Consider the following 14,349-nt stretch of genomic DNA (forward strand, 5'->3'; position numbering starts at 1 on the left):
GGGAGCGTAGTTACCGAGAATGTCGACAATGTCAACCTTCTTCTATGAAAGGTACCCCTTCATGGAATTGAGTTAACATGTCTTCTATATGCTAGTGAATTGGATTTGTATTTTCGTAGTGGTAGATACACTACAGTACTCCCCCACCAGAATTATGTCTGATATAGAATTCGATGAATGGATACCACTGATCTGTGAGAAGCCGGGAAAGCTGTATTAAGATCCCTGTACTTTTTAGTGCTGATTGCACGAGTTGTATTAAGTTCACGGTCTTGTTTGCTCCTGTGTTGCCTTTAGTAGTCGTATGTATAAGTTTTGCATAATCAAAACTGAGCAGCAACAGCACGAGGAGGTGGATAATGACAAAAAAAATGGGCGTGATTTATATAAAAGGTTGAAGATTGAAGTAAAAGTACCTAAAATGCCGCAGAAATCGTGGCTGAAAAGGGACTTGAAGTGAACAGATGAACTGCCAAAAATCAAATCACAATTATACACAAACTGTGACTATAACTGATAATCCTCCATGTGCCCACATCAAAGGCTGCCGAAGGTCACAGGCGTGAAGGTCGACAGACAGTGAGGCATCACAGGAGAGGGGTCAGGGTTTGGCCTAATTTTTAGGTCACGATCCCAACAGAAAATTGAGATTAAGTGACACAATGTCACATGTACAGGGAAATTTTTTTCTCGATTTGAGTGACGCTCTGATAATGCTGCAAAACAACTTAGTAACACTTTTGTTTTGAGCCTGGCTTCTTGGTATACAGATATTTATAGCCATTTTAAAGCCAGATTTATATGCATTTTTAAAGTGCTAAATGTCAACTATACAATCTGTGTGCAAGCAGTCTTTATACTCCTTAGAAATAAAAAAAAAGTTTGTAATGAGTCACTACTTAGATTTACAAAATATCCCCTAGAAACAACTTTGGTTATTGCGATACTGACTTTTTTTTTTTAACTAAAATTAAAAATGAATATATCATTCATTAAATAAATATGTTCAGAGTTGCCACTTCACAGGGAAAGTACAGAGAGTTTAAAAATCATCTAAAATCACGAGGAAATTGCAGGGAATTTCTCCTTATAAATTTGGAAAAAACAGGGAATTTCATTTCTGATGATTCATTAATGATTCATCAGAAATGAATCATTAATGAATCATCAGAAATGAAGAATCATCAGAAATCAGAGAAGATCTATTTCATTAATGATAGTACTATTTGTTTTAGGGTGAGCTGTTTTTCTCAAGTTTTTCTAGTACATATATGTAATATGATTAGCAACACTGATGTTATAACAAAGAAAAATTTGTTTGGAAATAGTTCAGATTTGAATGAAATTTTTTTTATGTTTCACTTTTTTTAAAAAAATTATTCCTTACAAAAGCTTGAAAAGCAAAATCTATATTATATTCTACTTTTTTAAAATTTTTGTAAAGAATCTTTGTAGATAAGAGAAAAAATTACTTTGTTAATGTTCATATCTACTATACATAGCACACTTCTGGAAAACGTGAATAAAGCATAAATTAGAACCCTCCTCAGTGTATTCCTTAGTTACACTGAGGATGGTTCTTGTTTAGAGTATTATTGTATGTCCATTTATATTACTTCATTTGTGTTGATTTTTTATTTTTCTTCGTGTTTTTATAATTTGGAAAAAAAACTTTTTAGCTTAATCATAATTATGACCAGTCTCTTCTTGAAATATATATTTTTATTAAAAATAAATTCAAGTTAATGTTTTTCAATTGTAGAAATGTGTTAAAGTTTTATCTATTCTTTTATACCATTAAAATTTTTTATAGTTTTGTCTCTACATGTTCGATTAAACTTCCATGTTAAAATAAATGTTTGAATTAAAGTATTGTTGTTGTTGAATGTTTATTTTAGTATGAAGTATTCACAGTATGAAGTATTCTCTATTCATGTATTTAGTATGAAGTATTCTCTATTCATGTATTTAGTATGAAGTATTCTCTATTCACAGATATCCAGGAGTTCTATGAGATCACACTTTTGGATGAATCTAAAAGTATCCAACAAAAAACTGCAGAAACTCTGCAGATTGCTTGCAAGTGGGAAAACAGCCCTTCACTCTCTGGCCTTAATTACCTCAACAGTGAGGTAAACACGTTTTTTTTTCCCTCTCCCTTTTGTTCTATAGTCAATGTTTGGAATTGTTCACCCATCAGGAAAATCTTGTGATAATATTTCAAATTAGTTACTGATAACTATTTTCTATTTATTTGAATTCCCGTGTCTTTCTTTCAGCAATTTATTTTAATTTGAACCAGATATGTCTCCTTTAGCATCTTTTTAAACGTTCATAAGACAAAATTTTCTGAAAATGGCTAACTATACCATTATATTTACCTTAATCACCATATCAAATAACGATAATTATACTTTCTCTCAGCGGGCATGTCATGAGAGTGAGTTTATTAATTATTCTGGTGGTATTATGAGCCTTAACTTCACAATGACTTTGGCTTTTAAGATTCTTTTCTAATTACTTTCATTACAAGATTGTATAACTTTTATGCTATACATTTTTAGCAATATTTCCCCTCATATTACCTTAAATTTAAATAAAATGAACAAGTTTATTATTTTTTACTTATTAATTTCTCAGTCTATTTTATAAAGAAACGAACTGAAGTGTAAAATTTGGCAATAATCGATGTTACAAGAATGTTTGCTTCTAATGATAACAGCTTAATTTAGAATTACACTAAATAAATAAACTGCAAACTGTTTTAAAACAAATTTTTTTTTTACTTATTTATGAATGATAAAATGTGAGCCAATAATTTGATTTTTGATCCGTGTGTGATAGGTTTAAAGTGATTAATTTTGTAATTCAGTTTGATTTTTTAAGTCAATTGGAATTAATACATTTATTTGAATAAAATGAAACAATTTTAAACTGCTGGACTAACTGTAGAAGGTTTTCTTTGTTTTACTCTCCATTCTATGTACCAAATAATCCTTTTTAAAAATGAGTTTATCCCAATACTTATTGTTTTATAAGCTTTCATTACTGCTTAGCACAACCCTTCTTTTATAACAACCTGTACATGAAGTTTGTTGTTGTTCAATCCAATATAGTGAATGAATTTTTTTTTTCATTTAAAAACATTTTTCCATTGACAATACTTCAATGGATGCCATAAATCTTGAAGAGACTATTCAAAGAACCACTTACTCTAGGTGATTCTTGGCATAATTCCTGAGGGTGAATAGCGTCACATTATTGAGGATTTAAAAGTGTATCTGGCATCCTTGTGTCTGACATGCACTCATAACCTTTGTAAATAGTGTTGTACTAGATGTTTATATTGGCGATAAACCACATCACTTTTTTCTTGATTTTATTTTTATTTAAACTTAAAAAAATCTCTGGTCATTTAGTAAAAATATCTACTCGTAAACCAGCTTCGTACAGAAATGTTGAGGGAAATTATGTATGAATATTCGTTTTCAAGACGTCCAATATTTTTGTCTGGGGCACATGAGCACTAAAAAGCTTCGAGTACAAACCTTTTGTTATGCAATTTATTTCTCCTATTTTGTAACAGCACCAAACTATTATTATTTTGATGTGTTACCATTTAAGGGGGAAATGAGATAACTTAAATAAAATAGTCACTTTTCAGATTATAAGCTGCTCTTAGATTATTTAATTATATATACACCTAATAATGAGAATTTCTCAAAAATTGTGTATTTTTACAAGGAAAGGAGAATGAACATTGTTATTTTACAGATTTCAATTTTCTGCAACATCCTCAATTCTTGACAAATCATTTAAGTACACAAACAAATACAGTGAAACCTCCTGTTATGGAAACTCCTGCAAAACGGACGCCTCTCAATATGGCCATATTTTTAATTCCCCAGGAATCTTCTATGAATAAACCATTAAGTACAGTCTCTGCAAAGGGGACACTCCTGTAACCGGACTGTCATTTTGGCCCAGAATTGTTATTTTCTATCTCTTCAAACTACTTCTTCTAAATTTGAAAAAAGCATGTAAATGCCTTATCTGTAACTAAAAATATTGTTACGCTATTTCACTACTGAAGAATCGATCTTTCTCCTGTCACCTTGCCTTATCTTTGTAAAGAAAGGCGAGAAAATGATACTGCTCTCCTGAAATAATTTGGACAGCGGCATTGTTTGATCTTTTCATCTGAACCACAGAGGTTATGAGACCCCTCAATTTGAAATGACATCTTAAATGCTCTCAATGCTTTTCCCCCATTGAAAATTTCTTTAATTTCTGATAAATTTGAAGACTGTTTAACACTACTGGGGTAAAAAAAAAAAGGGGGGGGGGGAGAACAGAAGTATAATATTCATGAGGTGTTCCTATAAATGAAACATTTATTCAGACACTTGATAGCTGATCCATTCTATAGGTCCTTATGACTTACAGGTAGGCATGAATCACTTTCAAAAGGCCACAGTCCTTATCAAATGATAGGGGAAGTAAACCTAATAATTAAAACCGAGTGAAAGCTATCATCATATGTCTGTTTGGAGTATCTATGCTAATAGGAAAATTATATTCGTTTACCTGGAATTATCTATTTTATCTTTCTTAAATAAGTATCCTTATAAATAGTTATTGTGGATTATTTCATTATTTCTATATCTTTGAAAATATTCTAAAAACAATTAGAGTGTTAAACTTCGTTATTAGGGTACCGTAAACGGACAACTCTCATAAACGGACAATTTTTTTGGTCCCAAGTATGTCCGCTTAACGGAGGTTTTACTGTACATCAAACAATAAATAAAAATAATAAGAATGAGAATTTCTCAAGATTTGTGTTTTTACAAGGAAAGGGAAATGACTGGGCAACATTGTTGTTACTTAACAGAATTCAATTTTCTGCAATACCCGTTATGATTATAAAAGTATACAAACATATTTTTCTGTTAATATTATAAATATTATTATATAGAAAATTTTGAACCTGTATTTTTCATTCAAAAGTCACATAAAAATAGCTTTAATCAATCCAGTTAAGTAATTATTGTTAGATTTTCTTTTGGGGATGTTAGAGAAAAATGTAATATTTTTATTGTTTGGAGCATAAGTTTAAATAGTGCTTTTCCATTCCTACTAATGTTTTATTATGGATGTATTTTCTGTTTTATTAACCATTTTTATTCTTTAGAACAGTTGGGGCTGCTGTAGTGCTTATAGTATACACCTGCAAAATATTTTATTATTTGCTTCCTTCCCTTCAATAAATATTTTTATTATTTATGCATGATTTTGTTTTCCTTCTTACACTTAAACACATTATTTATTACTAAAATTAAAACTTCATTACAGGTTTTAAAAAGAAGCAATATGCAAAAATTATTTGACAGTTTTTGGTTTTAGAACTGAATATTTAAATTATCATTGTTCAGGACTTATTATTTCTTAACACCACTTAATTTTTAAATATTATTTTTTTTTTCTTTCTTCAAAACATATAATTATATATTATTCCTCCACAAATTTAAGTTGTTGAATTTTTGACAAACTAATATTGAAATTTATTATAAAGTTATCAAATGGTTTCGATTTTTTTTTTCTTTTTTATTATATCTTTTTGATAAGCCAATTTATTGTTTCCTTAGAAGTCTAAAGGGAATGAAAATATTTACCCTGACCTGTCCCAATTCAGGGCGTACGGGTAAATGTTTATTGAAGCCAAGTAAAAACAGTAAAGAACATAAAGTGCATAAAATACAAAAGTCATATGGCAACAGCCCGTAAACTTTGCAGGCGAGCAAGACTGTTGAACAAAATTAGCTATCTACAATTATTCAGAATATTATATCTTTATGAAAGCATGACTAATATTTCTGGCGTGTATGTCATGAAAAGTCCAGGTCAACAGACCCTAAAATATGGATTAAAAGCACAATTAAATTTAAAACACCAGCAATATTAGTAGCAAAATAAAATATAAATTGCCATTCTAATAAAAGAAATAGAAAAAGTCTAAAGGGAATATTTTTTTCTGCATATTTACAATTATTTCAACGAATTTAGCTGAAAACTGCTGGCACGTCATTTTGATCAAAGAACTCTACAGGCAAAATGTTTAGTAACGAATACAACAATTAGTATATGAATAGTTTCGAACAGATGCTGCATTTTAATTCAAAACATCTAAAAGAAATTTAGCATCATATTCAAGTGATTTGTACCCAATTAAAAACTTAATGAAATAAAACTCAGTTTTGTAATAAAAGTATTTATTCATTCTAGTATAATTTGCAATGAAGTGAATGTGTGAAAGCCTTTTTAGAGGGATTTGAGCGAATAAAATTTTTCTTTTTACCTTTCAAGCTTTTCCCCGTGTGCAAAATGTGGTGAAAAAAATGCCTTTTCTGTTATTAAACAAATTTGAATGTTTTGCTCTTATTTCAACATTGAGTTAAGTCAGTTGGATCACAGTACTGGTTATATATATATTTTTTCTTTTTCTTATTCATCCATATAAATCTCCCTTTTTTATGCAATTTAGATTGGGCTTAAACGTTTAGCCTAAAGACAGAGTTAAAATAAGTTTTTTTTTTTAAACTGCTTTTCAATTTTTTTAAAAAACTACATGTTGAATAATATTTTAAGCCCTCAATTAAAATTAACTAAGCCATTCTCTAGTATTTCATATTAATTATTAATGTTTTCAATAGCAGTTCAAAAAAAGTATAGTTTCTTTCCTTAAATGTGCTAACATAATAATAAAAAAAAAAGAGAACTGAATACTTTTTATGTCCTTTTCTACTCCAATTAACATGCAAATAAACACTTGACATTTAAGTTTTATTTTAATAATATATGTTAAAAGAGTAATTTCCTCACTTGCTTGTCTGTAATATAAAAATGCTATACTTCAGTATTAATTGATATCATTATTTAGCTGTGTGTTCATGTATAATATTGTATTAAGTTTTATGAAATATAAATTTTTTTTAAATCCATTTAATCAATAAAAATTTATTTAAGGCAATATATTACATGACATATTGCACAAAATTTTTTTTTTTTATAGTAAGTAATTACTTAAATAATGAAAAAGAAAGAATTAAATAATGAATAAATGATGCACAAAAATCACATGGGTTTCTTATAAGAAAGCAAAAGTAATTTTTATTAATGATTAAGTATAAACTACTTTTTTTCTAACATAATAGAGCTTTATGTTAGTGATACATTCTAAACGTGTTTTAGATAAAACAAGTTTTTAAAAAAAAATATATTTTACAAATATTTCTCTCTTGACGTAGAAGGAGAGAAATTGGCACTTTTTAATCTGAATTATGATTCAATCATATTCCGCTTAGCAATAAAATCGTAAAATATTTGCAAAGTGTTATGTTAGCGTAATATTCTGCGGTCTCTCTCTTTTCTATTATTTTTTTTTTTTAGTCTTTTAACAATTCCGAATATATGTAAGCATGTTTCAAATAAATTGACTAAAATTTTGAATTCAAAAAATGATTCAAATGAGCAATAAACATACTCAGTGTGTTTACAACTAATTTAAAAAAAAAAATTTTTTTTTTTAAAGGTTTCTTGACGTAAATAGATATATTGTCAAAATACCTCGTATTTTAATCTGAAACATGTTTCAAATAGGGTATCTGCGCACCTGGAAAGTCTTGAGAAATCATGAAATGTAATAATTTTAACTATTTTTTTTTAAAAAAAAATCAAGGAAAGTGATGAATTTGGGTCGCCGAAAAATCTTATTTTTATAATGGAATTTACTCCACTTTCACGGTGTTCCATATACCTGAATTTGTAACTAAATCACCACTCACAGTCATATTTTATCAAAATATAAAATGTTTTTTTCATGTTGTTTAAAAATTGTGGTGTTCTTTCAAATAATGAAGGAAAAAAAAATCCTTTCTGGATTGAATTATCTTTTAAACTTCTGTGATTTCAGAATTTTTATTATTTTTATTTTATCAATTTGAAATTCTAGCTGAATTGTCCGGATTTTTTTTATTCCGAAATAAGAACTGAAAAATCAGGAGTATTTCTTTCATTTCCGATGAACAAGAAAAGTATCTTTAGATTATAATTCTGCAGGAAAAATTTTTTTGTTTTTGTATTTTTTCAGCTATTTTATTGTTTTAACTCTTCCTTTACTCTGTTTTTTAAATTTAAAATCTACAAATATGAAGATGCAGAGTATAACAGTTTAGGTTATACCTATCATTTCAATTAATGTTGTTATAATGCTTTTTTAAATTTATTGCTGTGTTTTTGTCGGAGACTTCGTTAAGTCACAAAAAATTCTTCGAATTAGTCATGAAAAGTCATGAATTTGAAATTCTAAAATGTAGCAGATACCCTGTTCAAAGAAATTCCACATTACTACAGGGTTCCCACAGTCCTTAAAAACAACTTAATTTTTATTTTCGAAAATAAGGGCCCTTAAAAGTACTTAATTTTGGTACAAGGTTTTTAAAAGTCCTTAATTTTCCTGCATCACTTTAGTTGATAAGAACATTTTTTCAGTTCAATTTTTTAAAACAAAAAGTCGTTCTTTTATCACCTAGAATTTGACCATGCATCTAAGCTGAAACATTTTGGATAGTCAAAAAGGAATGTGGGGGGGGGGCTGCAGGCAAGGGGTCAGAAAACTTGTCCTTTCATAAATATATTGGTTGTTTCAATCTATTCTGCCTTTTGAATAGAATGATACTCTATGAGGAGAATGAAGCATTCTAAAGGAATAGTGTGGACAAGGGGGATACTGCACATGGAACAGATAGTGCTTTTTTGGGGGTGGGGGTAGTTTTATGGTACCTAAGTAGAAGACCTACACTAACCTTCAAAATTGACAGAATTAAAAAAATTCAGTTTTGCTGCTAAAACCCTAAAAAAAGTATCAGAAAAAATTTTTGAACTAGAATCCATAACAAAAACTAATTCCAAAAATATTGAAGAATTAAATAAATTTGCATAATATTTTATTTTGTTATAAATAACTGTAAATTTATAGAAAGCAGTAAAATTTTTTAAAATTCAAGATTGTACTAAAAATTAAACAGATCTGTAATAAACAGGGTTTTAAAAATCCCTGCCCACCTAGGTTTTCTTAACAAAAACCTGGTGATTATTGGTTTTTTGATGAAAACCTCAAGTTTTTTTTAAAAATTACTTTAATTTTTTTCTCTGAGTACTAAATAAGAAAACATGATATGCTTCTAGCGAGAAAATTAAATATTTGGTAACTATTTATAATTTGTTTTGTTGAAATGTAAAATTTTATTTGAAGTTTTAGATTGCGCTCTTATTTTTATTTCTTAAAGATAAGCAGATTGCTACATAAAAATTTAAATCTCCTCAATTAAATAATCCTTTGATTTTAATAATCATTTTATTTAGTTTGCATTGCAACTTAATATACTGTTTTTAATTTTTACTCAATTTTTGGTAGCTTTAAAATTAGTTCATTTTTTCCGCCAGATTGTTTAATAACATTATCTAACGTTAATTCCTAATAACATGTTTTGCTGGAATTAATTTTGTGTAAAATTCACCTTAAAAGTAAATATAGCACATTTGCTGTTGAGTAATAATTTCAAAATTGTTAAGTTGATGCCGTTTTCAATATGTTTTTCATTAAATTTTTCGATATTTTTTTACAAAACGTTACCTGATAAGGTAATGTTGCAGGATTATTTTATAATAAAAAAAAAATACCACTTTCAGTTTTAAACTGTTAATAATCAGGGTTCCCACGGTACTTGAAACTCCTTGAATTTTGTTAAAACAAATCAGGGCTCCGAAAATTCTTTGAATTCTGTCATATGGTACTTGAAAAGTACTTGATTTTCTAGGAATTAAATCAATACTAATCTTTCGTACAAAAAAGCAGTAAAAAATAATAAATTCAAAGGAAAGTTATAGAAATTCTGATAGATGCAATTTTTAATGCTTGAAGGAAGTGAAAAGGGGTTAAAGAAGACGCAATACTTTGCTCTCCTAGATTTTTCACACCCGATTATTGTTCATCTCTCTGATGTTTTGAAAGCTGAAATTTCCAGCGAACTTAAGGTTTTGTAGTCATAGTTTTCGAGTGATATATAGTGTTTAATCGATTTCGAAATATGTTCAATGTGTTAACTTCATTGTTACGACAGGTTAACATTGTTATCCTATTTGTTCTTTTAATTTACATACGAAGGAATATGAATTTTTTATCATTTATAATAAAATTTTTGCATTTAATTTTTACTGCTAATAATTAAAATTTAGTTCTACAGTTTTCATTGATTGTGAATAAACATCGTGATTCACATTCAACTGATTCTTGATTTACGGATCAGAATTCATGTAAAATGTTCTACGAATTGCGATTTGAATGAAAGTGATTTGCAAATTACTCATCAGGATTCACGCATCATGATTTCAATTAAAGTTATTTTTTTATCATGTAACGTAATACGTATTTAAGTAATTTCAGAATCATGTCTCACAATTCTCATTCTTGTAGTTTACAAATCACGCATTGCGATTCACAAAAGAGATATTTAAGAATTACCACTCGCAATTCTCATGAAAATGATTTAAGAATCACGCATAGCTGTTCTATATTAAGCACCTTTCGAATCACAAATTGCAGTTTCCTCATAATGTTTACAATTCACATGAAAACTATAAGCTAATCACGCAACAGAATTCATATTGAAGTGATTTACAGGGTATCCGCGCACCTGCAAGGTCATGATTTTTACTATTTTTTTAAAAAAAAAATCTAATTTTTAAAATGGAATCCCCCCCTCCCCCCTAATTTCATCCTGTTCCAAATATCTGAATTCCTAACGGAATTACCACTCAGGCATATTTTATTAGAACATAAAATGATTTTATCATGTTCTTTAACACTAGAAAGACGGAAAATTAGTATATACCTATATTGCCCAAAAGCAGTCAAAATGGCTGGATTATGAATGCATAAATATGTTTAAAATTAATTTTTAACATTTTTTTATATTATTTACAGTTATGTAACAAGTTATTAGTATATATTAATAATAAAAAAAAAATATATGTTGTACAAAAAGTCACAAAATTCTAAGAAATTGCGTCATTATAAACATCATTGTTTTTCTAAATGAAATTAAAAGCAGTCAAAATGACTTCCTTAGGCAATCTAGTGTTAAAAATATAACTTCCTTAGGCAATCTAGTGTTAAAAATATAACTTCCTTAGGCAATCTAGTGTTAAAAATATAACTTCCTTAGGCAATCTAGTGTTAAAAATTATGGTGTTCTTTCAAAAAATGAATGAAGAAACATCATTTCTAGAGTGAATTATCTTTTAAACTTCTGTGATTTAAGAATTTTTATTATTATTATTTTTTTAATTTTATCAATTTAAAATTCTAGTTGAAGCAAACCAGTCATTGGCGAATTTTTTTTATTAGAAAATGAGAACAGAAAACTCGGGGGAGTATTTCTTTCATTTCTGATGAACAAGAAAAGTATCTTTAGAATAACAGTTTTAGTTATACCTATCATTTCAATTAATGTTATTATAATGCCTTTTCAAATTTATTGTTGCGTTTTTTGTCGGAGAAAATAGTAACTTCGTTAAGTCATGAAAAATTCTTGGAATTAGTCATGAATTTGAATATCTAAAATGTAGCAGATACCCTGGATTTATATATCACACATTGTGATTTACGTCTTGTTAGTTTGTGCGTTTTGTATCATTTGCTATTCGTATTGTTCCGATAGTATATCTAGATTCATATAAATGCGATTTTAAAATTCCGCTTAAAGAAAAGTTTGCGTATTCAACAAAATTTTAAAAATCACGCTTCACATTTTATGGATATATTTTAAAGAAAATAAAGCTTGGTAAGTCTCAGTTTTATATAAAATATTATTCTATAATAGATTTTTGTTATGTTCAAAATACATTACTGATATTCTGAAGTGACAAAATAGATAATTTGTCATTAAAATTGAAACGGATATGTTAAATGGATATATTTTATTTAATTATATACCTAAAATTTGATCAAACATATTAAAAAAAAGTATTTATATTCTAATAACCATGCAATTACACAAACTTTATCAATTATTTACTGAGCTTGTTTAATGTATTATGCATTATACACATTCAGTTTCATTAATTCTAATTCACTATATCAAATTTTTCAAGAAAAGTTTCACTGATGCTAGTTTTTAAATGTTGGCTGGTAATCAATGTCAATTGGAGGTTGTTGTTTTTTTTTGTCAATTGGAATTTTTGAAAGTGATTTGAAACAGCAGTGTAACTTTCACCCATTTGTATTATTAAATGATAAATTTAATAAATAATTTTTTTATTGTTGTCAAATAAGGATTGTGCTTTAAAAATATACATTTTCTGCTTCTACGTAATTGTAACATGTAATTTGGCATATAATTGTAATACCGAATAGGTCCTTGAAAATTTAGATTTTTTCTTAAAAATTGAGTGGAAACGGTGTATCAATGTCATATCAAATTTCATTACAATCGGTCCAGTAGTTCTAGAGACAATCGACCCTCTTAATTTCTTGTGTATTTTGCAATTCTACTAAATATGTTTCGTTTAATCAATCGACGTCTATTATTAATTATTCCGAAAAACGTAACTGTTTCTTAGCAAATGTCAAGCTGTGTAGAACTTATGATATCTGTATTCCATTTATTTAGCTAACCGTTAATTTCTTAAAGAAGTTGACCATTCGTATGTTTCATTTTTATTTAAACTAGTATTTAATTGAGGGCTTCTCGGAACAATTTATTTCAAAGCTTTCAGATAAGTATTTTTGTACCTTTGATACCAGCACAATGGTCTTCCAATTGTTAGAACATCCAGATAGCAAGAAGTGAAAGATCAGCCAATATATAAGTAATGTTGTACCATGCTTTTTTACTCCCTCAGTTACGTTTTAAATTTTGGACAGTTATACAAAAAGTTAGTGTAAATTTCTTTTTTACTTCTCAATTTTAATTCAAATTGTTTCTAATCCAAAAAGGTAGCACTCAAAACATTTTTAGGTCATTGAGTAGCAAAAACGCTGTGTCCGAACAGAAACATAGGTTCGTATTCGAAAGAAACTAGTACTATTCGTTTTTGGTAAATTTTAGAACTCATTGCCCTTTAAAAGGTTTCTTTCAGCTGTCTGAACAGGAAATAAAAAATAATTGTTTATTCGAACAATCTTTAACTGGTCGCTTTAAAATTTTTATAAAGTTTTTTTTTTGTTTTTACACAAAGCTTGATATTGTGAGGATAGAGCACTAGATAACTATTGCAAGTTAGACAAGTGACATATTTTTCTGAATTATCTTACTTAAATCATTTGAGAACAAAATTAAATCGTTAGGTCTTATAATTCAGAAGGGTTTTCATGCATAAATAGCTGTTTTGTTTAATTTTGCTGAATATTTTTTTAAAGTTATAGCAAAAAAACTTAAGACAAAAAAATTAGTTTTTTATTAAAATTTTCGTATCTGCATAAGCTAGATTAACGAAATTTTGTTTAGTCATTGCAAATAACAACCAAACTAATAACAATCAAGCAATAACTACAAATTTATTGCTTGATTTTCTGCTTGAGGATTGAGAGCAGCAGCTACACGTCTTCCTAAAGCTTCCCAAATATGTTCGATAGGATTCCAGTCTGGTGATGGAGCTGGCCACTCCATGCGCCGAGTTGTTTGCTGCTGAAGATAATCATCCGCGATGTACGACGTTGCGTCCTTTAGCACGAAATCATCACGTGTTGCACCAGCATGAAGGATGTCATCACGTGAGCAATCACAGTGCCATGCGGATCTGTGTGGCCATCCGAAGAGATACTTTCCCACACACAGACCCTTGGTATGATGGGAGATATCGGGGTTTCAGGTTCTCTCCAAATCAATCGATTTGGGTGCTGTGATGAGCCCTGTATTGGTCAGCGGACATGTTGCCACCTCAAACGTTCGCACGCAAATGGCCACTCGCATAGCAAACAAAGTAGATTCGCTAAGCGCAGTAGACGTTAACACCCATCTTCCTTTGGTTGCACAAAATGATCTATATGCCAAGCCTATTGTTGCCAAAGTCCTGAACTACAGATGGACTCACATTTGACCACCTGGCCTCTCGTCTTCGGAGAAATGATGCCTGGAGGTCATTATTGCAAATTGGTTATTTCGAAAGTCAGAAACATCTAACATACAATTTTATGCTGATTGCAGATGACGCCATTGCATTGCACTGATTTCCAAATCGCTGTTTTCCTTAGCAACTGTACATACATTCACATTTCATTGGGATTGG

At 28.9% G+C, this 14,349-nt stretch overlaps 1 protein-coding gene across 7 annotated transcripts in view; it reads left to right on the forward strand.

Moving 5' to 3' along the window:
* Window positions 1–14,349, forward strand: part of LOC107439267 (disks large homolog 1) — a 140,694-nt gene that overhangs the window by 17,795 nt on the left and 108,550 nt on the right. For all 7 annotated transcript variants that reach the window (XM_087150410.1, XM_087150416.1, XM_087150415.1 and 4 more), the window contains one exon: window positions 1,996–2,132. In XM_087150410.1, the coding sequence (XP_087006536.1) occupies window positions 1,996–2,132 (137 nt within the window). The remainder of the gene's footprint in view (window positions 1–1,995; window positions 2,133–14,349) is intronic.

The sequence above is a fragment of the Parasteatoda tepidariorum genome, chromosome 1 (genome assembly GCF_982258835.1).
Source record: "Parasteatoda tepidariorum strain Cologne lab strain chromosome 1, Ptep-v5.0, whole genome shotgun sequence".
Taxonomy (NCBI): Eukaryota; Metazoa; Arthropoda; class Arachnida; order Araneae; family Theridiidae; genus Parasteatoda; species Parasteatoda tepidariorum.